The sequence below is a fragment of the Mus musculus genome, chromosome 5, assembly GCF_000001635.26.
Source record: "Mus musculus strain C57BL/6J chromosome 5, GRCm38.p6 C57BL/6J".
In the NCBI taxonomy this organism is placed as follows: domain Eukaryota; kingdom Metazoa; phylum Chordata; class Mammalia; order Rodentia; family Muridae; genus Mus; species Mus musculus.
This window is the reverse complement of record NC_000071.6, coordinates 32,764,044-32,789,178: the sequence shown is the minus strand read 5'-3', so window position 1 is coordinate 32,789,178 and position 25,135 is coordinate 32,764,044. Positions and strand designations below refer to the sequence as shown.

General features: G+C 44.7%; 1 protein-coding gene across 5 annotated transcripts in view; it reads left to right on the top strand.

Annotated features, from left to right (window-relative positions):
- The first annotated feature begins 3,536 nt into the window (after positions 1–3,536).
- Positions 3,537–25,135, top strand: part of Pisd (phosphatidylserine decarboxylase) — a 49,342-nt gene continuing 27,743 nt past the window's right edge. Inside the window, exons 1-3 of one of the 5 annotated variants that reach the window (XM_006503999.3) lie at positions 3,537–3,630; positions 14,713–14,783; positions 24,231–24,406. Coding sequence is in view for 2 of the 5 variants with exons in the window: in NM_177298.3 (NP_796272.2) it covers positions 3,566–3,630; positions 14,713–14,783; positions 24,231–24,406 (312 nt within the window). In the remaining 3 variants the exon portion in view is untranslated. Of the gene's footprint in view, positions 3,631–14,712; positions 14,784–24,230; positions 24,407–25,135 lie in introns of those variants that run through there. The other 4 variants (XM_030254586.1, NM_177298.3, XM_030254583.1 and 1 more) reach the window with 4 other exon arrangements.

The following is a 25,135-nucleotide window of genomic DNA, read 5'->3' as shown; positions in this document are numbered from 1 at the left end:
TCTATTTATTATTGAGAAAGAGTCTCACCATGTATTCTCACCATGTGGCTGATCTGGAACTCACTATGCAGACCAGGCTGGCTTCAAACTCACAAAGATCTGCTTGAGAATCTGCCTCCTGAGTACTGGAATTATTGGTGTGTGCTACAATGCCGAACTAGAATATAATCTTAGTAAAAAGTCAGAAAACTTACTAACAGGTAGCAACCTCAGCATGGCATGTTCAGAGCATCAAGTGGCCACAGGGGCCAGGAACCTAGTCGGGTGGTAAAGCTGGTGCCTCGGGTGTCCAGTGTCTCAGGGTCCAGCTCTGGCTCCAGCCCCCTCCCTCTGAACACAACCTCATTGAATGGCAGACCCATACCATCTAGGGTTGTGTAAATGCACTACTGGCAGTCACAGTTTGACATTCACACAAGAAAGCACCTAAACACCTAAGGACACATTTCTCAGACTGTGTCCCAGAGTGTGACTAGGTGATGGTGCCTCAGAAAGGCTTCACGAATGAATGAGTGGTTTTCCTATGTGTAAGTGGAGCACAGACCTGCCCATGTCCATCTCAAAAGCCTCCTTAATATTGGAAAGCTGTTTAATCTCTCCTCTCTCAATCCTTGCCATTTCTTTTTTTTTTTTTTTTTTTTTTGGTTTTTCGAGACAGGGTTTCTCTGTGTAGCCCTGGCTGTCCTGGAACTCACTTTGTAGACCAGGCTGGCCTCGAACTCAGAAATCCGCCTGCCTCTGCCTCCCGAGTGCTGGGATTAAAGGCATGCGCCACCATGCCCGGCTTATCCTTGCCATTTCTTGAAGGGCCTGTGTAGTGGCCGCTCAGGTTCTGATAACACACTGTCTGGCTCTGTGCAGCTCCAGGAGCAGAGCTTATAGTACAGGGTTTCCCTGTACTAATCACTGAAAACACACTGTCTTAGGATGTCTGATGTGTGGTGAAACACCATGACCAAAAATTTGGGGAGGAAAGGGCTTATTTGGCTTTATCCTGAGTCACAGTCAATGAGGGGAAGTCAGGACGGGAACCTGGAGGCAGGAGCTGAAGTCCAGGCCACGGAGGGGTGCTGCTTATTGGCTTGCTCCCCATGGCTTGCTCAGCCTGCTCTCTTCACTTGATCTTAGCCAAAAGGCCGAGAAGTGATTCAACCTGCTTTCTTACAGAATCCAGGACCACCAGTCCAGGGATAAGCACCACCTTTAATCCCAGCACTCGGGAGGCAGAAGCAGGCGGATTTCTGAGTTCGAGGCCAGCCTGGTCTACAAAGTGAGTTCCAGGACAGCCAGGGCTATACAGAGAAACCCTGTCTCAAAAAAAAAAAAAAAAAAAAAAAAAAGGAAGAAAGAAAAAAAGAGCATGCACTGTTCTCCCAGAGGTCCTGAGTTTGGTTTCCAGCAGCTCTGGGGGGCATGCGACACCTCTAGTCTAAGAGGACACCTACAAATGTGGCATATCTACACACAGATCCATAATTTAAAATCACAAAAAAATAAAATTCTAATTTGGGGCTAGAGAGCTGGTTCAATGGTTAAGAACATATGTTGGGTGCTCTTACAGAAGGCTCGAGTTTCTAGTACCCACAGGATGGTATTCAACTCTAGTTCCAGATCTAACCATACATGTATGTTGTGCATATACATATAAACAGGCAAAACATACACATTAAATGAATAATTAAAATGTAATGTGGTCACACTAACAAGTAATAGAAATAATAGTAAAATAATATGCTTAGTAGATGCAAAAAGGAGGTAACTTTCCAACCTTGAAGTTCAGTTATCTTTTGTTGTTCTCTGTGCTTTTGGTGTTACAGCCAAGAAGTCATTGTCAAATCCAATATATCAAATTTCTCAGGGCTTAGAGATGGCTCAGTAGTTAAGAGCACTGGCTACTCTTTTAGAAGACCTTGTTTCCAGTACCCACACTAGGTAACTCAAACTCTCTATAACTTCAATTACAAGATATTCAATGCCTTCTGGCCACAACCAGAACCTGCACACATGAGTGTTTTAACTGCACGTGTGCCTGCTTGCAACTTGCATGCCTGGTGCCCTCAGAGGCCAGAAGAGCATGGTATCTCCTGGAACTGGAGATATAGATACTTGTGATACACCATCTGGGTGCTGGGAATCGAACCGGGTCCTTTAAAGCAACTAGTGCTCTTAACCACTGAGCCATTTCACCACCTCTTTTTATTATGTGTTTTTAGTTTTGCTCCTTTTAAAAAAGGTATATACAGTATATTTATAACATGTTTTCTAAAGAATTGAAAAAAAATAGTGTTATATAAAACTAGGGTTTTTGTTTTGTTTTGTTTTGTTTTGTTAAAACAGGGTCTAGGTAGCCCAGGCTGGCCTGGAATTCAGGACACTCCAAAATACTGGGATTCCAGTGTTATTTTGAAATAACTCACCTCAATCATTTGAATTACAACACTCAATTCCATACCAAAATTATGTTGTGTGTGTTTCTTTTCCAGGCTCTGGAAAAGTATGACAAAGGGAGGTGTTTGCCTTGAATTACCAAACTTGTGACTTCTTAGGTTCTCTCTCTCTCTCTCTTTTTTTTTTTTTTTTTTTTTTTTTTTTTTTTTTTTGGTTTTTCGAGACATGGTTTCTCTGTGTAGCCCTGGCTGTCCTGGAACTCACTTTGTAGACCAGGGTGGCCTGGAACTCAGAAATCCTCCTGCCTCTGCCTCCTGAGTGCTGGGATTAGAGGGGTGTGCCACCAAGCCCGGTTTAGGTTCTCTTTAGTGGCTGGTTTTGCTGTAAGTGAATTTAAGTAACTATCCAGAATTAATCTAAAGCACTAATTAGCTTATCCGTTTGGTGTTTACTAGAAGAAAAATCAGGGCTGCCTTCCTTCAGTTTTTGCATTCAGGTTCAACCATTTTTCTAGGGCCTTAAAAGGGGGGCGGGGTGTTCAGATCATGGGTTTTGACACCAATGATGTAGAAATACTGGATTTTCTATTATTATACAATTTGCGAGCCCTTTGTGGGGTTAATGTGCCCTTGAGAAAGTTGCTTATCCTCGCAGACCTTTAAAATGGTAATAATATCCAAGGGCTGGCTGCGGGTCTCCAGCGCTTAGGAAAAAAAACAAAAACAAAAACAAAACTGTTATGTACCACTGAAAAATTCGTTTTCCCCTCATAACTGGAAAGTACAGGAGAAAGCACCATCACCGGGAGCCTAGTTTAACAGCTTTCCATATTTCTTACATAAACCCCTCGCCTCTGGAGCCCCATCAATGAGATAAGAATAGACACCCCGTTCCAAGGGATCCAACGCCTTCTTCTGGCCGCCGAGGGCGCCAGCATCCTTGTGCCATGCACACATCGTGACTGAGCACAAGGTGGCTCAGATTTTTCGGGCACAGGAGCGGCTGTCCCATCGCCCCGGCGCGCCTGCCCACACACTCCGCGGGGGTGGGCCCGGCAGAGGCGGAGCCGTACGCAGAAGCTTCCGGGCCCAGCCTTTCACGTTCCTGATTGGCCCGGTGACGACAAGGGCGTGCGTCCGAAGGCGGAAGGGGGCGTGTCCGCTCAGGAGGAGGCGAGATGGCGGCGTCTGGGGGCCGCGCGTGTGTGCGCTCGCTTCGTGGAGGTGTGCTGTGGCGGAGCAGGTATGGCCGGGCGGGAGGCTGCTGGGGTAGGGATCAGCACAGACCAAGCCAGGCTCTGAGAGCGAAGCCAGTTCTCGTCGCCGGCTCGCCGCGAGTAGGTCTGACAGGAAGGACACGGAGCCACCTTTCGGCTTCAGAACAGGTGCTACAAGCCACCGCGTGGACCGTGAAATGGGTGTGGCCTAAAGGCTGGGTGAAAGTGCACAGGGACAACCAAACCCACCATATTCTGCTGCCCGCTGGTCTCTAGAGTGGAAGCAGAGTCGATCTCCTTTTCACGGGTGTTTGCCTTCCTACCAGGCTGGTGTAACCTGGAAGAGCACGGCACGGCAAAGCGACCTTCACTTGGGGTTCTAAAGCTTTGAGGCGAAAGAATTAGGTTTCTTTATCTGAAAAGTCTGTGGTGGAATTGTGGTCCTTATCCTGCTGACCCCAAACGTCTGGGTTACTTAAGTTCCTAGGCAGCTAGAAGTGGGAGAGCGACATGAGGCATCTATTGTGACTGTTCATTTGGCTTTTTGTCTGCTCCAGACAGTTTCATTAGGTAACCCAGGCTGGCCTCGAAATCACAGCTATCCCCCTGCCTCAGCCTCCCAAGTGCTTCCAAAAAGCCGAGATTACTGGCATGTTTCAGCTGTTTATTCTTTTTTGAAGGGTAGGAGGGGAGAAGAGGAGAGAGTTCTTAACCCAAATGAGAGAGAAGAAACAGTTCTCAACTTGGCTGAGTTACTTAATAGCCTACATACTTATTTCTTTTTGGCAAAGACTACTTCTACCTTTTTACACCGTGTGTGTGTATGCATATGGGTGGTTGCAGGTGTCCATAGGACCATCAAGAGTCTCCTGGAATTGGAGGAATTACAGGTGGTTGAGAGCCATCTGACATGTATGCTGGGAACCAAACTCTGGTACTTTTTTTTTTTTTTTTTTTTTTTTTTTGGTTTTTTGAGACAGAGTTTCTCTGTGTACCCCTGGCTGTCCTGGAACTCATTCTGTAGACCAGGCTGGCCTCGAACTCAGAAATCTGCCTGCCTCTGCCTCCCAAGTGCTGGGATTGAAGGCTTTACCACACCTGGCTCAACTCTGGTTCTCTTAACTGCTGAACCATCTCTACACCACCAACATTGCTCAATTTTTAAAATGTGTGTGTGTGTGTAAATATTTTGCCAGCATGTATGTCTGTGTGTGCCCTGGTACCCATGGAGGCCAGAAGAAAACATTCTAGCTTAATTGGTGACCTTTAGGCTAGTGATGGACCCTGTATCAAAGAACAAGATGCACGCCTTTAATCTCAGCACTCAGGAGGCAGAAGCAGGTGAATCTCTCTGGATTCAAGACCAGCCTGGTCTACATAGTGACTGCCAGCCAGCCAGAAATATATACTCAGACCCCATATCAAAGCAAAACAACAATAAAGAAAAAACCATAAAACATAACAAACCTAACAAGTTTTTGTATGGTTCATGGGGAATGGCCCCCAAAGTTGTCCTCTGACCTCCCCATTCACATGCATAAACACTACCCACATTCATTATTTAATTTACTGATTAATTAATTTGCAATTAGCCTTATACTTAAGGAACTTACAGTTTAATAGACAAGGGTAATATTTTAATATCAAGTACAGTGTTGGATAAAGCTTTTCAAGAGACCTACCAGTTCAGCTTTAGAACTCTCCTAGCTTTTGAAAGAAGGAGAGAGAAGTAAGGACTATAGGTAAAATGTTAGGACCCATGGTGATATTAAAAATGTGTTACAGGGCTAGCGAGGTTGCTCAGTGGTTAAGAGCATTTGCTGCTCTTCAGGGGAATTGGAGGTACAGTCATAGCCTTCATGGCAGCTCACAACCATCTGTAACTCCATCTCCAGGAAATCTGAAACCTTCTGACCTCCATAGGCACTGCAGACACTTGCTGTACAGATACACACACACACAACACACACACACACACTCTTGATCCTGGCAATTTTCTGTAAAAATTAAAGATGTACAAATACTTGTTTCTGGGCAAAATGTATTGCCCTCCTTGGCTGTTTGTGACCTTTTGTGGAAATAAAACTAAGAAGAAGAAGGAAAAAAAGATTTTTATGTGGGACTGAAGAGATTGCTCAGCCGTTAAGAGCACTTATTATTCTCACACATGTATGGTGGCTTATGACCATCTGTAACTCCAGTTCAAGGGATCTGACGCCTTCTTGGGTCCTCTGTGTGCACTGTACACATGAGGTACACAGACATACATGTAGACAAAACACAATATAAAGACATCTTACAACTGGAAATAGGGTGAACATTGGTAATGAAGAGGATATACTAAGAATTCCAGTGTGTGGTAATTGAATATCTCTTTCTTTTTTGAAAAAGTTTTGGGTTGCAGAGTTGCCCCACTGGCTGAGAACACTGGCTGTGCCAGGTTGTGGTGGCGCATGCCTTTAATCCCAGCATTCAGGAAGCAGAGGCAGGTGGATCTCTGAGTTCCAGGCCAGTCTGGTCTGGGAGGAAGTTCCAGAATAGCCAGGGCTACACAGAGAAATCCTATCTTGAAAAAACAAACAAAAAAGAATAAGGATGTTGGCTGCTCTTGCAGAGGACCCAGGTTCAATTCTCAGACTCACATGACAGCTCATTCACCATCCGTAATTCTAGTTCCAAGCAACCCAATGCCCAGTTTTGAGCTTCTCAGGAACCATCCATGCAAGTGGTACATGCACATACATGCAGGCAAAACACTCATATACATGAATAGTAAATCTTAAAGGATTTTTTTTAATGTGCATTGGTATTTTACCTGCATGCATGTCTGTAGATCCCCTGGAACTAGAGTTACAGACAGTTGTGCGCTGGATATGGGTGATGGGAATTGTATCCCGGTCCTCTGGAAGAGTAGCCAGTGCTCTCAACCACTGAGCTATCTATCTCTCCATCCCTAAAAATGGTTTTAGTGCCATTACTTTTTGTAGTAGCCATATGTAGGCAGGTGGCAGGCCCTGGACCAGGTGTATTACATGGTGGGATTACTGCTAATGAGGGCAGTTCTGATTTTACAACTGAAGGAACTGAGGCTTAGAATTTAACATTTTCCTGAGGCTGCACAGGATTTGAGCCAAAGCCAAGTGCTTCATCTCATTTTATTTTTACTTCTGTGAAAGGATCTCACTGTGTCCCCCAAGCTGGTCCTTTAAGAACTGATTATGAGAGTGTGTCTTTGCACCTGGCTTTAGTCGCATGCGTGAAGATGCACACCCTTGGTAGAAGAAACACCTGACTGAGCTTATCTGTTCTTCTCTCTGGGCCTTAATCTTTTTTTTCTTTTCCAAAACATTTATTTAATGTTTATGATATTTTGCCTGTACCCCATGTCTGATTTCTATGGAGGCCAGAAGAGGACATTGAATCCCTCGAAGTTGTGGTGACATGGGTGTTTTGAACTGCCATTTTTATACTGGGAATCAAACCTAGGTCCATCCTTTCTCATTTATATCCAGCCCTTTAGAAAGGCACACTCTACTTCCTAGGTGGGTGGTGGTTGTGTACACCTTTAATCTCAGCACTGGAGAGGCAGAAGCAGGATCGGATCTGTGAGTTTGAGGCCAGCATGGGCTACGGAGTGAGTTCTACGTCAGCCAGGGCTACACAGAGAAACTTTGTCTTGAAAAACAAAACAAAGCACCTCCTATCTGCCCATTTCTTGTTATCTGTCACTCTCCAAACAGCCCCAGACCATGATTGCCCACAGTACCAATCTTGTTTGACTCTTGGCACTCTCTTGTCTACTTGCCACAGACAGACACAACAGTCTTCAAGATAGAAGACCAGCCCCTCTGCCTGATTCTGGTCTTGCTACTCTGTACCATCTTTCTCTGGTCTTTAGTACTTACTGTCCTACCCACCGCATGGATTACAGCCTGTTGCGATATGGTTTCTATTTGCTATGGTGAACCACCTGACTGAAGCAGCTTGGGGAGAAAAGTGTTTATTGTGCTCAGCCTGCTTACTTATAGAACCCAGGACCACAGCCCAGCGATGACTCCACCCACAGTAAACTGGGCCCTCCAACATCAAGCACTAATTAAGAAAATGCCCTACAAGCTTGGCTGCAGACTCATCTTATGGAGGCATTTTTTTCTTTTTCTCTTTTCTTTTTGTTTTGTTTCGTTTCTTTGAGACAGGGTTTCTCTGTGTAGCCCTGGCTGTCCTGGAACTCACTCTGTAGACCAGGCTGGCCTCGAACTCAGAAATCCACCTGCCTCTGCCTCCCAAGTACTGGGATGCCTGCCTGCCTGCCTGCCTGCCTGCCTGGCTTCTTTCCTTCCTTCCTTCCTTCCTTCCTTCCTTCCTTCCTTCCTTCCTTCCAGACAGGGTTTCTCTATATAGCACTGGCTGTCCTGACCTGGCTTTGGAGAAAAGGCTGGCCTCAAATTCACAGAGATCCACCTGTCTCTGCTTGCCAAGTGCTTGGATTAAAGGCGTATACCACCACTGCCTGGCCTGCTGGAGGCCCTTTCTTAATTGTAGCTCCCTTCTCTCAGATGATTCTAGCTTGTGTTGACATAAAAGTAGCCAGTACAACTGACCCCTTGTCACCTTGACATACGAGTACCTCGCTGCTAAGCCACAACCTTTGTCTTTCCCATGGTCACACATTAATATTGACATTACCATATAAAACATTTTACAAACTTAAAAATCCCTATAGTCTACAAACTCAAAACACTTTAAAATTCAATCTCTTGGTGGGCCATGGCAGCACCCTTTAATCGTAGCACTCCAGAGGTAGAGGCAGGTAATCTCTGAGTTCAAGGCTGGCCTGGTCTACAGAGTGAGTTCTAGGACAGGCAGTGTTACACAGAAAAGAAATCTTGTCTTTTTTTTTTTTTTTTTTTTTTTTTTTTTGAGAAATCTTGTCTTGAAGAACCCAATCAAACAAATAATTCAGTCTATCAACTGTAGGCTTCTGTAAAATAAAAAATAAGTAAGTTAAATACTTTCTTACTTCAAGAAGGAAAAATCAGGGCATACTCACAATTGGACCAAAGCAAAACCACACTCCCAACAGTGTAAATACCTCAGTGTTCAATGTCTGGTATTCACTCGAGATCTTCTGGATAACTCCAGGGTCCTGAGTCATTTCTCCAGCTCCTCCTTCTGCAGCACACACAGCTTGTCTTCTAGACCCCAGCTGGCTCCTCTCTAATGCTTCTACTGTTCTTGGTGGTCATTCTGTGGTACTGGCATCTCACCAGTGGCCTCTCCTGGGCTCTTTTCTGGGTCTCTATCCCTGCCACAGTACTAAGCCTCCATGTCCACTTCATGCCTTCAAAACCAGTACCACCTGGGTGACTGCTACACTACCAAGGGAGGGACAGACTGCCTCTGAGTGCTACATAGCTTCTGTGTGCTACCTCACTCTGAGGAAACACCACCAGAGGATTTCATCACAGTGACTGATGTTGGTCTCTTCTCAATCACCACTGATTTCTTACTCTAGCTCACCATCATCAACTGTTCCAGTAATGTAATGGTTTCGCTTCACTGGTGCCAGTCTCTTGTTAATCATGGCTGAATCTTCATCCCCAGTTAACCAGAAGCAAAGATTTTTTTTTTTTTTTTTTGTATAGAATAGAGTTTATTCAGGGCATGGGGAGGGGAATTAAGAGGGTAGTAGAGGCAGAGAAAGAGGGGGAGGGAGAAGAGTAGAGAAATAGAGATGACCATGAGCATGTGGAGGTGGGAGGAAGGGAATGGGGAAGGGGTGAGGGGGGAAGAGCAAGACAGAAGCAACAGCAGAATGACAGATTCTTACTTCAAAACAGTAAACAGCCCTGATAGAGGCTTCAAATTTCTCTTTGCATCTGCATTGCTCTCAACACTCTTCCAAGCTCCAACAGAGCAGCCCATGTGCTCTCAACACTTACTCAGTGGCTTTTTTCTTTTTTAACCCCAAAGTTCCAAAAGTTCTCCCACAGTCCTCCTAAAAACATGGTCATGTTGTGAGAGCAATACCCCACTATGCTGATACCAACTTGTCTTAGGATTCTATTGCTATACTGAAACATGTAGTGGAAAGAACTTATTCCACTTATGCTTCTATATAACAGTTCATCGTCAGAAGCAGTGAGGGCAGGAACTCACACAGGTCAGGAACTGTCTTGCAGAGGCCATAGAGGATGCTGCTTACTGGCTAGCTTGACCTGCTTTCTTAAAGAATCGAGGACCGCCAGCCCAGGGGTGGCCCTACCTATAATGGACCGGTCCCTCTCACATCAATCACTGACTAAGAAAATGCCCTAGGTACTAGAGATATCTAGACAGTGAAGAGCAGTGGCTGCTCTTCAGAGGACCCAGGGTCAATTCTTAGCACTCGCATGACACCTCAAAACCATCTGTAATTAGTTCCAGGAGATCCAATGCCCTATTGACTCTGAGCATACCAGGCACAGACCAACATGCAGTCAGAACATCCACACATAAAACAAAAATAAATCTTAGAAGTAAAGAGAAGGTGGCACATACCTTCAATAACAGCACTTGGGAGGCAGAGGCAGGTGGATCTCTGAGTTTGAGGCCAGCCTGGTCTACAGAGTGAGTTTTCAGGACAGCCAGTGCTACATTAGAGATCCTGGTTTTTAATGCATTGTGGAGGGTGAGGTGATGGTTCTGTAAGACAAGAGTTTACTGCTTTTCTTAGTCACTGTTGTTTTGCTGCAAAGAAACGCTGAGGAATGCAAGTCTTACAGAAGGAATCATTTACCTGGGGGTGTGCTTCCAGTTTCAGAGTTACTTCTTATGGCAGGAAGCAGACAGGCTTGGCATAACCCAGAGCTTTACATACTAACCCACGGGCAGCAGGTGGAAAGGGACACTGGAACAGTCATGGGCTTTTAAAACCTCAAAGCCCATCCCCAGTGACACACGTTCTTCAGCAAGTACACACCTGATCTTTCTAAACAGTTCATTAAGCCTGCAAATATATAAGCCAGTGGGGCCATTCTCACTCAAAGCACCACATTGCTCAAGCACAAGGATCTAGGTTTAGATTCCTAACACTCAAAAACTCATACATGTCTGTGCCCAAGCCTAAAACCCCAGTGCAGAGGGGAGAGCAGAGACAGGATTGCTGCGGCTTATTGGCTGCCAGCCTAATGTCAGGTTCAGGAAGCGACCCTATCTCTGAGGAACAAGGCAGTGTGACAGAGCAGGGCACCAACATGTGACACACACACCCAGAGTGGGGTTGGGTTTATATATACATTAGGTGAAGGAGAGTACCTTTTCCTTTATGGTAAACTCAGGAGCATTTTGTGTGGTAATAGTTTTAAGTTACTTGAGAGGTAGGGGTAGGTGCACACGCCTTTAATCCCAGATCTTGGGAGGCAGAGGCAGATGGATTTCTGAGACCAGCATGGTCTACAAAGTGAGTTCTAGGACAGCCAGGGCTACACAGAGAAACCCTGTCTTGAACCCTGCCCACCCCCCACCCCCAAAAAAGGGACAAATTCAGCTTTAGATGAGAGTAGGGGTAGTGAGAAGCTGGTTGAAAATGGAGACCTGAACCTCTCTGGAGGACTAGTTGAACACTGGGTAGTTTGTTAATGTTTGAAGGGAGCAGTTGCAGGGAGAGAGCGGGTAGAAGTCAGGAGTGAGATTCAGGGAGATGAGGGTCAACCTTTTTTTGTAGCTGCCAAGCCAAGAAAGAAACCTGGGTGTACACAGTGACTTGTGGAACATGGAGGGTGTTGGCAACTTTGACTGGAGGTGATGTGATCAGAACAAACCATGAGGATATGATTGACAGTAGAGGCAGCCCTTTAAAAGCTGTGATGAGGGAGAGGAAAGGTGGGTGGGAGCCGTGGGTCAGTGGGTGAGAGGCGTGGTGCACCACATCTGTATAAACTGCAGGAGTTACAAGATTTACGTCATGAGAGAAGCTGGTAATAATGGGGCAGTCTGTAGGGGATAGTGGGTATACAAATAGACCACCTCAATGCTGTGTGTCCAGAAATGGTGAGTTGTGTCATCCATGCCCGCCCCAAAGCACTGAGTTAGAAGAAACACAGTAGAGGAATGTGTAGGACCCTCTGTATTGTTTTGTTGTGTTTTGAGAGCCTCTTGCTAATGTAGCCTGGTATCAGTTTCTCAACATACTTTGCCCTTTGGTCAGTTTTAGCAGTCATTGTTCTGATTCCACTTGAAGAACAGGGCTTTAGGCTTACTGTTTTATAGTGAGAGCAGCAGTTCTAAGGAGCCAGTGTTGAGTTTGTTAAAGATTCCCCATAGGCTGAGATGCCCTGCTTCTCACTTACAGGAGGAACTAGGCCTACCATGTTAGCCCGTCAGTACCATGTGGTGAGGCTGTTTTTAAGTTTCATGAGGAAAAAATTCAAAGCACTGAAATCTGATAATGTTTGTAGGACTTAACGACTAAATACCCATAAGTTAAATACTACATTCAAAAGTCATAAATGCATTTGTTTTTTTAATCAATTTAGATGTTTATAATAATGAAAGTTATATTTTTATATCCTAAAGTGCTCCAAGGAAGAAAAACATTTACTGATAAGGATGTAGTTTCTTGGGGCTGGAGAGATGGCTCAGTGGTTAAGAGCACTGACTGCTCTTTTAAAGGTCCTGAGTTCAAATCCCAGCAACCACATGGTGGCTCACAACCATCTGTAATGAGATCTGATGCACTCTTCTGGGGTGTCTGAAGACAGCTACAGTGTACTTATATATAATAAATAGGCTGGAGCGAGTGAGGCTGGAGCTGGGGTTGGGGTGGGGTGGGGAGGATGTAGTTTCTTTATCTAGATTTCCGATCAATATTTTGGAAACCGAAGCTGGATATGATAGTGCATGCCTTTAGTCCCATGGGCCAGGAAGCAGAGGCAGAGGACCTCTGAAAGTTCAAGATTAGTTTAACGTAAATAGTGAGTAATAGGCCAACCAGAGCTATATACTGAGACCCTCCCTGCCTCCAAAAAAAGTGTTTGCATGTATGCATGTGCATCATATAAGGAACCCAGAAAACACACACACACGTGTGTGTGTGTGTGTGTGTGTGTGTGTGTGTGTGTGAGAGAGAGAGAGAGAGAGAGAGAAACTAAGGTATTATCTAAATCGAAATCTAGAGAATTGAAAGTTTGATTTTTGATGATGGGAAATCCAGTTGCCAAGTAGAAATTACTGTGCTGCGTGTCAGTGTCGCAGTTCTTACCATTGGGATCCATTGATTTCCACCAGGATGTTGCACTCAGAGTTGGTAAATGTTTCTTTATGTCTGTTTCGCTGCAGCTTGTAGGGCAAAGTAGCTACAAAGACAGTTGAAAACACTGTATACCAGAGCCTCCATGGTAGTGCATAAATATTCCTCTGAGGCAGAAAGAAGGAACAATCAAGGTCAGCCTGAACTACATAGGGGTGGGGGGCAGGAGACGGAAGGAGGGAGAGAGAGAGAAGGAAACCATTGTAAGCTGGAAGAGCCTTCCACAGAATGAATATTTAAGGCACTGAATTTTCAGTGCCCAGTGGGTCAGAAGGTTCATGGAGCAGGGCTCTGTGCACACAGATCTCTGTGTAGCTCTTCTTTCATGGTGCAGAAATGCTAGACTTGCTGACTTTGTCTCCCTGATTATTATGATCTCAATTCATGGTGAAAAAATTTTTATTGTATAATGTTTCTAACTTAGAAAAGTTACTAAGAAGTAATGAGGCTGGGAGATGACACCTTTAATGCCAGCTCTCAGAAAGGAAAAGCCAGGTAGATCTCTGAGTTCAAGGACAACCAGGGAGGGATACATAGAGAAAACCAGAACTAGAAAATCCCAGATACCCTTACTGAGATTCTGCAAACTCTGAGTCCGTGTTCGTGTTCTCTTTTTCTGTGTAGAGCCCTGTGTCTGCAGGGTGGATCCCGGAAGACTCTATATGTTAACTCTTTCACATTCTCTTGTGAGGATGTTCCTTTCATTATTTGTGGTGCAGTGGTTACAGCTGTTTAGCTCACATTGATAACAATACTGTAGGATCTCCAAACTGTTTTAATGTTGCCAAGCTGGGCTTGGTGAGCCACCCTTGTGATCCCCACACTCAGGAAATGGAGGCAGGACAAAGAATTTAAGATTAGCCTGAGTTATATAGTACTGGCTGCAGGATGAGTTGTCAGTAGGGCTGGAGAGATGGCTCAATAGTTAAGAGTATATACTTGCTGTTCTTGGAGATGACACAAGTTCAGTTCCCAGCACCCACCCTTGTTTGGGCCACTGACAGTCATCTGTAGCTACAGCTCCAAGGGATCCGACAGCTACCCCTGACTGCTGCAAGCACATGCGCATACCCGCACAGAGACAGGTACACAGAGTTAACTAATTTAAAAATACTTCCCAACATAATATTTTTGATTATTTCGGGAATATCATACAATGCATCCTGATCATACTTGTTTCCCATTCCTCCTGGGTGCCCTCCGAGCCCCCTCCACACTCCCCCACCCCCCAAAAAAACCACCAAGACTAGTTTGTGTTGCCCATATACTCAGTGGAGCATGGTCAGATTCCTAGTGGCCAGTCCCCTTAAAGAACACTGAAACCCTCCCCAGCCCACACCAAAACCATCAACGGAGAAGAGCGTCTTTATAAAAACAAAGTTGCCAACTAATGCAATTTAAACTAGCTTATTTATTTTTATATTGTCTTAGAGGCTTTTAATTTGTGAGCTTTTACCAGGAAGTACATACTTTTTTGTTTGTTTGTTTTTCGAGACAGGGTTTCTCTGTATAGCCCTGGAACTCACTCTGTAGACCAAGCTGGCCTTGAACTCAGAAATCTATCTGCCTCTGCCTCCCAAGTGCTGGGATTAAAGGCGTGCGCCACCACCACCCGGCAAGTACATACATTTTATTGGATCAGCCCCAGTGCATTTCTACAGCAGACGGACAGTATGCCTTTCTCATAGTCACGCTAAGGATTAAATGTCAGAATAGTCAACATTCTCTTAAGGGAAAATAAGTAGGTTAAATAGGCCAGTTCTGTTTCTGAATAGGATCAAAGTTTGAAATTCTAATGATCCATTTTTCTTGGTTGTAGCCCCTGTCACTATGAATCTACTGCCACACGCCATTTTCTGGGGACCTTACAGAAATTGCCTCTTCAGGCAGGTAAGGAGCAATTGAAGGTTTTGCTGGCTCTCCTTTGATTCCCCCAACCAGAGGTTGGAAAAACATAGCATTGTTAGAATTAAAACCTGTTGGAGCACATGTGTGTGGTCATGTAGCCTGGTGTGTAGCCGTCACTGGAGCTTTGGTAGCCATGTCATTGTCTGCCTAGTACTCTGTATGCGACTGTCATCCACTGCTATGTATTTGTTTCTAGTACTTTCTGCCACAGACAGTCTTGGCAGTACCATGGCCATTTCAAGGACTACTGTGTAGATTTAGAATTTCTGGGTCAGAAACCCTGTGTGACCCTGTGTGGGCCCGGTGGCGCTTGCCTATAATGCCAGCCCTCAGTATGCCAGGGACAGGGAGATAATAGGTTTGAAGGCAGCTTGAGCTATAGAGTGAGGCTCTATAAACAGTTGATGTATTTCAGTATTTAGGCCAAAATGTTCTTCCAGAGAGACTATTTAGTTTGAGAGCTGTGAGTAGAAAGTGCTACTCCATAGCCCCTCTCTCCTCAGCACTGTGGAGAGAGAACCAGTGGTCTGGGATGAATGCGTTATCTATTACCCACATAAATGATTTGTATATCACAATGAATGCTATTTCTAATGGCCCATTACTATCCCTGAGAATAAAATGAGCTGGTTGATGAGACCAGCAGAAAGCCTACTACAAACATGGGCACTAATGGGAGCCCTTGTGGCTGTTACTTCACTAGTATTCAGAGCTGGAACCGCAGGGAGAGCCAAGCAGTACACCTGAAGTCCTTTTTGTTCTGCAGAGACGCAGCCTCTGTACTCATAAGGCCACAATCCATGGGGACATGACCATCTCTGCTTACCAACATACTGTGAAAAGTTAGAAGGGACATTGAAGAGATCCTCAGTGGTTAAGAGCATGTACTGCTCTTGAAGAGGACCTGGATTGTTCCCAGTGCCCACATTGGGCAGCTTATAGTTGATACAGTCTGCAGGTCATGGTGATGTTGGTTTTCTCTTCCAGTTAAAGAATTAAGAATTTTGAACAAAACAGGTGGCAGCAGAGAATGCTCAGGCGCCATAGACAGAATCAACAGTTGAAGAAAGGGATTCCCCAGGATAAGGAGACACATGCGTGCAGGCTCATGTGTGTAGCAAAACGATAGAGGAAAAGACCTTGGTAGAGCAGTCTCTACTCGAGGGCTGGGCTTTTCAGGCTCTGAAGAGTTTTCTGCTCTTAGCTGCTTCAACTGTCAAAGGAGTGACCATGAAGTCATGGGCCTCAGGGGAAGATTGGTCTAAGGGGGACCATGGTAAAATAGCAGTGGCAAAGATAGAGCACCAGACAGCCATTTGGTGATGCGTGTATCTTTGGAGTTGTTGTATGAATGAGGTAGCATTTGTAACATAAAAAGTGACACTTTGGAAGTATAATTCCTACCTAGCATAGTTAGAAAAATAGCTGGGGCAGTTTTGCCCTTAGGTACAGAGCAGGCAAGAACACCATCAAGAGACTCCTCAGCAGTCTTTGTCATAAGTGTCAACAACATTGATGATTTTTATGTCACCATCATCTACCATAAGATGTACACTGCGGGGGATGCCATTGTTTGGCTTAAGAGCTCAAGGAACCTTTCTTCAGCCATTGGGTTTCTTCTGCTACAACCTCATAGGAAACAGACAAGGTTAATAGAAAACTCCTCAACCTCATAATTAACCTAAGTTTGTTTAACGAGGTGAGGCATAACTGTGTAACTGAGAACTTTGTATCAGAGTCTTGTTTCCAGAAGCCTGCAGAAGGCCTGTGGCAGGAAGCAAATCACATTGCCAGCAAGCAATACTTCTGGCCGTATGCTAGTTGGAATGTCCTGTGGAGATGGATAATAGGGGCCAAACACAAGTGAAATCTAGGCTCCATTTGTTGAAGTCACAACCAGACATTAGCATCTAATTGACATTTTAAAAGAGAAATACCTTTTTGTAGGGTTCTCCAGTAAAGTTCCAGAGACATTGTTTTGACTTTTTTTTTTTTTTTTTTTGGTTTTTGTTTTTTGAGACAGAGTCTCTCTGTGTATCCCTGGCTATCCTGGAGCTCCATATGTAGACCAGGCTGGCCTCAAATCTGAGGGATCCACCTGTCTCTTCATTCTGAGTGCTGACATTAAAGGTGTACACCACCATTCCCAGCCCATTTTGATATTTCCCAGACCTGTGAGTTTGACAACAGGGTATCTGGCAGGGAACATGATTGGTTAGGATACAGGACATCATATTACAGCTGTAAAAAGGACCCTTCTAGAAACAGATAAGGCCACCAGGAAGCAAATCACCAATAAGACATTGATGTCCAAATAACACCTCATTGTTGAGCATAGTGTCTAAGGACTGAGAAAGAAACATGATCATTTTACACCTGGCTATACTTTCCTGCTGGGTGTTGAAGACTGTTATGTAGATGGCCAAAATTAATTTTTTTCTCTTCTCTTCTCTTCTCTTCTCTTCTCTTCTCTTCTCTTCTCTTTTCTTCTTTCTTTCTTTCTTTTTTGGGGGGTTGAAGATCTGGTTCTCAAGGGTAACGTGGTCTTGGGCAGAGCTTCTGTCTCCTCTAGTTTTTTTTTTTTTTTGACAGTCAGTGCCTCTGTTAGGCTAAGTCAAAGGCCTGGCTTGACCATTGCTTCATTTGGGAGTGTGAAGGATTTTTTTCCCCTTCTTTTGTAGACTGGACACTTATAGTCCACTCCTCCCTGAACAGCGAATGAGTTACCTTCCACAGTTATAGTACAGGACATTTTGAAAGATACTCCATAGTTCCCTCGGACTTAGTTGACCTTGAAGGATGAGGGGGGAAAACATCTAATTCCACTATGTCAGTTTATGCCTCCAAATATGGTTGTTGAATACCCAGAGGCTCAGTTGCACCAGTTAGGTGTTTTTAGTGTTTAGGTAAAGCCTAATTGGAAATTAAGCACTGTAAAATAAACCTTGATTGGACACATCTAAGTCTGCTATAGCTAGCATCTGTGGCTCTATCCTGCAGTATTTAGTAAGGTCTTGATGATCCTAAAAGGAAAAGAAAATTTGGAAATAGAAAATTTTAGGGGAGTTCTCTCTTGTTTACAGAGCAGCTCTAATTGAAGGATGACATTGTAATTCAGAGCTGCCTAGGAGAGCCACTTCTGATTTTTCATAGAAGGTACTTAGACCATGCACTGGTTGAGAAAGAGACTAAAACCTTCTCCTAAGCACCCGAGGGACTTTAACTTGCTACAGTCATCCAGGAGGCAAGCTGGGGGGGCGGGGGGGGGGGAGTTGGAAGTAATCTTGGAAGATTCCTTTCCAATCTCCAATCGTTAAAGTGAAAGTAAGGAGGGAGAAATGGATGAAGGCTCACCCAATCCTCCTTGAGTCTGTCAGCCCAGCATCCAGAAAGGGCACACACAGCCAGTCCAAGGATGGTCGCTGTGGCTGGCTCCTAGTGTGGGGCCTGTAGTTCAGTGTACCCTGGGTGTGCTTGTCGGATGTGTTTTAGTTTCCTTCTAACCCCAACCACAGGACAGACTGAGTTCCCTACAGACACACCCTCATCAGTAGGGCAGATCAAGGTTAAGATGGCATGCATTCTGTGAGATAGACCTTTTTGTTTTTTTATATCCTTTTCTGGGATCTAAATAATGGTCATTTTTTGTGTGTGCTGTAAGATTAAGTAACCTCTGTCTCCTGCGAAGGGAAATGGGACTCCAGTGGATCTGGAGTATTAGCTGAAACAATTGTTGTGTCTTAGGGTACCTGACCTTGTGTCCATTTTTTTCTTTTGAGCTATAAAAATATTATTATTCCAAATAGGAAGCAAACATGATAAACACTTATAATTTTTTTAAAAAAAATACTGTCTAAATATAACTAAGCACAAAAAAACCACCAAACAAGACCACTCCACAGATAGAATAAAAGTTTACTGGGGCTCAGACTGCCAGGCTGTCTTAGCAGGGTGGAGAATAGCAGCCCAGCCTGGGAGAACTAGAGCCTTCACAAGGTTTCTCCCCCTTGGGAGATTTCTTTTCCTTGTCTTGACTTATAGGTTGCCTGAGGTGAGCCTAGCAGGAAGGGGTCTGTTCCTGATGTAATCAGTCCAGCTTATGGGTAGAAGATATCCTTCTGAGGTGGATGGCTGGTTAAGGGGGAGTGAAGAAACTGCAGTTACCTGATGAACAAAGTTCCCAAGTCACTGAGTTTCTGAGAAATGTTAGCGTTAGGTTTCTGTTTCCTCATGACTGTCTACCCCAGGTAAGCTTGGGCAGCCACTGTAGGGTATTGGCAGCTGTGCCACTGTCTTAGGGGCCCAATTTGTGACCCACCACTAAGTTAGGAGGGCACTTCTTGTAATTCATCATATGTAAATTGGGCTTAAATCCCTGTACTCTAAAGAATAGTAAACAAAAAAATGTATATTATAGAGAGAGACGACAGAGAGAACAGAGAAACAGATACAGTGATAACCAGAGGGTGCAGTAGGAACAGGAAACTTTATAGATACTGCCAAGTTTGGTTTATGCCATGTGGTTACATTAACCAAGATGGCAGTGAAGTCATATGGCATTGGCCTTCTTTATAACATTAGCAATGATGGCTGCTGACCACATGATTGCTTCCATCTTAATGAAGCTATCAGCCAAGACGGCGACAAGCTATATGGTTGTTTTTCATTCAGGGTTAGCCCAGTTCCCTCAAAAGGTGAACCCCTCTCCCTTCAGGCACAAGACCCTGTGGGATCCACACATCTCACAGATTAAATGTGGACCTTTCTGCCCTTTTCTTTAAACAGACACTTTGGTTAGTTAGCATGGTTGTAGGAGGAAGCAGTACCTTGTCCTCAGCAAAATAAAGCAACAGAAGGAATTCTGTCGTATACGGTTAGGGAGCAAAGGAGCTCTGATCATTGTGAGGTCGCTCATAGCTTTTTTTTTTTCCTTAAAGAGAGGGAGAGAAGAAATTTAGGTATCATCCAGTTTGTTAAAACAGTAGTTAGCCTATCTAAGTTTCAAAGGTGACAAAGGAGACAAGATAGGAGATTCCATGCTTTGAAAAATCCAAAGATTTGCCAGTCTCCACATAGTAACTATTTCCCTAAAAATATCTTTCCTTCAGGCACCAGAGGCAGCGATCAGAGCGAGGCACCACTGCTGTGGAGCCAGACTAGGTTAGTAGTATAGTTTTAGAGCCTGTTCACAGACGTCTAGTTACCAGTTTAATTGGTTTCCTAAGGTACATACTCTCTTCCTTGTAAGAAAGAAAATACAATGACCAGTCCTGTTCCAGGGCAGGGAAGGTGCCAGCTGCTTAGTGGACACACTTTCTTATCCTTTCAGGGTTTAGCCTGATTTCTGAAGAGTCTGTGTTCCTCAGAAGAAATCCTGGATGAGCCCTCAAAGTGATAGGCTGGAGAAATCTCAAACTCTGCAGTCAGAACCAGCAGTTGAGTGGAGTTCATTATGGGTTGGGGAGGTGAGACGCATACATGCAGCAGACACAGAGAACAATGCTCTGCAAAGCAGAGATTGAACTTGGGAAGCCAAAAGATCTAGTCTCTTTTCAAGGGATCAACTATTTTAAGTCGATGAAGACTTTTTCTCCCCTAATTTAAGGTTGGTCAATTTGAAGAAAGATGGTTGTTGGTTGTCCCAGAACTGTTCTGTGTCTAGAGCTGACCTTGAACTTGTTGAAGCAGTCCATCAGCAGGGGACCTGTTATACAGGGGCAAGGCCTACAAGACCTTGGTTTTAAGCTGCGAGGTTTTTTTCTCAAGTCAGCAGGCGAGGGAAAAGGCTGTCTCAAGTCAGAGGCTGGGCATCCTGTAAGGATGCCACCTTTATTACCAAGCCATGGCTCCCTCTCCCCCTCTGTCTGCATACCCAGGAATCTAACTCCTGGTCATCAAGCCTACCTGTAACTCCAGCACCAGGGGACCAGACATCTTCTGCATTTGGCTGTCACCTGCACTCACATGATCACAAACACTCATATAATTACAAAATAAAAAGAAGAGAAAGAAAAGTCAAGAGGAAAACCTATAAGTGAAACTGAGTGTGGTAGTTGCTACTCCAGCACTTGGGAGACTGAAGCAGGAACACTGCTTTGAGCTTGAGCCCAGCCTGGCATAAAGAGAAGACCCGGCCTTTAAAAACAAAACCAAAGAAAGGTAGCAGGAAACATTGAGCACTGTGCCTGTGGGTGTCGGCTGCAGACTGGGTGTCATCACCAGTCAGTTCCGAAAGAGCCAAGTGAAAGTGATCTTGCTCTCCTTACGGGAGCCCACCAAGGGTCACCACACAGACACAGTTTATAGCCAGTTGAAAAGCTCTATTCCAGCTGTCTGGAACTACACTCAGGTATTTGGGACCCAAGTGTTTAGGGTAAGGGGTTTTAAAGGCAAAACCCCTCACATCCTGGTATCTATCTCATGCAGCAGCAGCAGGGGGAGGTTTGGGGCAAGGAAGCAGTTCAACAGAAAGTAAAATAAGTGGTTAGCCAGAGTGGGTCCTGCACAAGCAGGCTGTCTAACAGAAGCTAAATTAGCTGGGGCATCTTGACCTCAGGTTCCTAGACTAGAATCAGGGAATTTTCCATGGGATTCTCTATCAAGGCAGTTAAACCTAAAATGGTCTTGGCAAGAATCCAAGATGGATGCAGTGTCTTGCACTGTCACACTCTGACAAGTCTTTCTTGATCAGAGTTCTTTCTTTCTTTTTTTTTTTTTTAAGATTTATTTATTATCATTAAGTACACTGTAGCTGTCTTCAGCTGCACCAGAAGAGGGCGTCAGATCTCATTACAGATGGTTGTGAGCCACCATGTGGTTGCTGGGATTTGAACTTAGGACCTTTGGAAGAACAGTCAGTTCTCCTAACCACTGAGCCATCTCCCCAGCCCCCGAGTTCTGTCTTTTTGTTTTTTAAGTTAGTATTGTTAGGTTTCTGAGACAGCTTAAATAGATAGGAAGCAGAGGCTGGAGAGAGGCTCAGTGGTTAAGAGCACTAACTGCTCTCCTGGAGGATAATTCTCTGTGCCCACATCAGCTCACAACTGTCTGTAACTCCAATATCTGATACACTCACATACATACATGCAGGCAAAACACCAGTACACATAGACTAAACAGAGAGAGAGAGAGAGAGAGAGAGAGAGAGAGAGAGAGAGAGAGAGAGAGAGAGAGAACACGCACGCGCACAAACCCAGAGACAGGAAGGAGTCTGACCTTTTGGAACTGTTTATTGAAACACACATTGAAGGGCAGTGTCACTCCTGAATGGATGGTTGAGGAGACTGCCAGAGAAAAAGATGGTTGTGACCCTTTACAGGATGGAAATTATTGCATGTGACTCATGTTTCCCTCTTGGAGTCCCTCACTCCCAATGTTACCTGTCCAAGGCAAGACAGGCTGCTCCAACAGTTAACCTGCCAAGTGGCAGGATCATTAGGCATGATTAGACAATGGGCAAGATTTATTACATCCATATTTGCTTATTTTAAAAAAAGAGCCAGCGTGTCAGTGAGCTGGTTTGGTGGGTAAAGGCTCTTGCTACCAAATCTGATAACCTGTTTGGGTCTCAGGATCCACTCGGTGCCTGTGTGCACATTTATGCCTGTGCATACATACACAGGTTAAATAAATAAGTTTTAAAAGAGCCAGTGGTGTGAGTGTTCATGTACCTCAGTGGTGTGACTGTAGCTCTGTGGTACAGTTCTTGTCAAGTATGAGTAAGACCCCAGGCAGACCCTAGGGCCAGTCCTAGTACCTCAGGGGCATAAACAGTGACAAAAGAATGTGCTGGTTGTGGTGACAACACACAGAGGCCCAGCCCTTGAAAGCCGGAGGCAGGAGCATCAGGCCAGTCTTAGTTATACAATCAGTTTGAGGTTGGCCTGGGATCTGTGAGACCCTATCTGAAAACAACTAAAACTAGCCACTGAAATTAGGCACTGTGGCCTCCCCCAATCATGGCACCCATCTACTTTGCTGTTCATGACTCGGCTCCTGAGGGTTCTTGGTGTGCTTTGGTTTCTTCAGTTGTATATATTTAAGGCATATTGCATGGTGGTTTTGTTTTGCTTTTTTGTTTGTTTTTTTTTAATTTGAGATAGTCTTGCTGTTGAGCCCAGGTTGGCCTTGAACACTATCCCCCTTCCTCCACCCTCCTGGGTGTTGGGGTTATAGGAGTATACCACCAGGTCAGCCAACAGGATGGAGTGCTGACGTGTTTATCTAGAGATACACAGTGAAGTCATTGATATAATCCAGCAGATGACTGAAATTGTCATCTTATGTAACTCCTTCTCTCTTTGTTATTGATCAGAGTACTCATATCTATTCTCTTTTGGCAAGTTATTACTACATAATGTTAATAATCCTTTTATTATACCTTAGGCCTTTCACAACGTGTGACCTTGGCTTTCCTGTCCCAGCTCTTACTCTAACCACCTTTAAAAACAGTTATTTTGCAGTGCTGGAGATCAACCCTTATACCTGCTAAGCACGTGCTCTACCACTGGGCTATTCTAGCTCCGCTACCTTTCTAGATTCCATCTATGAGTAAGATCATGATGAGTCTCTCTGTGTCTGGCTGGGGTTGCTCCTTATCAGGAGTGTATAAGCATGTGCGTTTTAGAATGTCAGAGCCCAGTCTGACTTGTAAAGGCCAGACTTGTAAATCACCTCATGTAACTTCCGAGAGACGCGCCAGGGTGAGAACTGGTGTCTCTGTGTCAGTAGACAGCTGAGCCACCTTGATTAGGGTCTACAGCTCTCTGAGATTTTCTTATCTCTCTCTCCCTCTCTCCTTCATTAATTTATGATTCTGGTTTGTTTTTGTTTTTGATGTTGTGAGACAGGGTCTATGTATCTCTGCTTGGCATAGACCTCGATATATAGTTAGGCTGGCCTTGAATTCAGAGATCTACCTGCCTCTGCCTCCCAGGTACTGAGATTAAAGGTGGGGGCTACCACAACCGACCATCCTTTATTTATTTATTTATTTATTTATTTATTTATTTATTTATTTATTTGGTGCCAGGGATGGATCAAAGGGCTTACATATCCTGGGTAAGTCTCTTATTACCGAGCTAGTTCAGTAGGCCAGTTTTGACATGTTATTTTGAGATTGGGTCTCCCTGAGTCACCCAGGCTGGCCTCAGCAGTAGCTGGGATCATAGGCCTACATAATGAAGCCCAGTGTAGTTCAGAGTTTTTGTTTTCAGTCCATGACTGGTTCCATAGCAAGATGCCTGTCCTCTACTGAGTGACGTGACTTGGAGAAGGGTCTTAGGAGCTGTTCCTCAGTCCTCCTCTCCAGTCCAGTCACCTTCAATAAGGTCGTCTTTCGGGCTCTCTTGTGGTACTGGGATTGCATGACTTATTTTTACTTCTGTCTCCCATGCTTAGAATCTCCTTGTTTTCTTTTCCCTGTTACAGGTGTCAGAAATTTCCATACTGCTCCTGTCCGATCCTTGTTCCTGCTGCGCCCTGTGCCCATCCTGTTGGCAACAGGTGGAGGGTATGCCGGGTACCGGCAGTATGAGAAGTACAGGGAACGGAAGCTTGAGAAGCTGGGCTTGGAGATCCCGCCCAAACTTGCTAGTCACTGGGAGGTAGGACTGATGTCTTCTCATCTCAGACAGCTGTGACTTTCTAAATGCGATTGTTTGAACAAATCACATTTGCTTTCTTGGGTCTCTTGTATCTGGTGAATTTTGGGTGGCTGTAGGAATCACACCTTTGATATGCTATAAAGCTTGTCTTCTATTCAAAGACCTGGCCCTGGACTCCCCTGCACTGTGAGCAGAAAGTGCTTGCTGTTGGCATCATTGCTTGCACTCGTATTGTCAGCAGCCATCTTGGCTATTGTTCTGGGACTAAGACAGGTGACATGTTGGCTTTTGTGATAAGAATTCTTTCTCACCAGGAACCAGACTGTTATAATCAAACTGTTTTATTAGCACTCAGAATGCTCCATACCAGATTGTCATGTAGGTGGATGGGGCAGCCACAACAGTGTTCCTGAACAGTGCATCTTACATAGTGCACCACCTCTTCCACCTCTGCTTTCTATGGCCAGGATGAGCCTCTGATTCAGTGGACATTCAGTACTTATGGAAATTTGATGTAAAGCTGTACTTTAGGGCCAGGAACTTGGCTCATCAAGTAAGAGCATCTGAAGCATGAGGCACAAGCTGGACCTGGTGACTGGTGCTTGTAACTTCACCACCATACACAAGAGGATTGCTGGACTGCTGCCTTTCACCTAGGTTCAGTGAGATGCCCTGCTTCAAGGGAACAGGGAAGAGGGTGGTAGAGTCGAACACCTGACATCTAGCCTC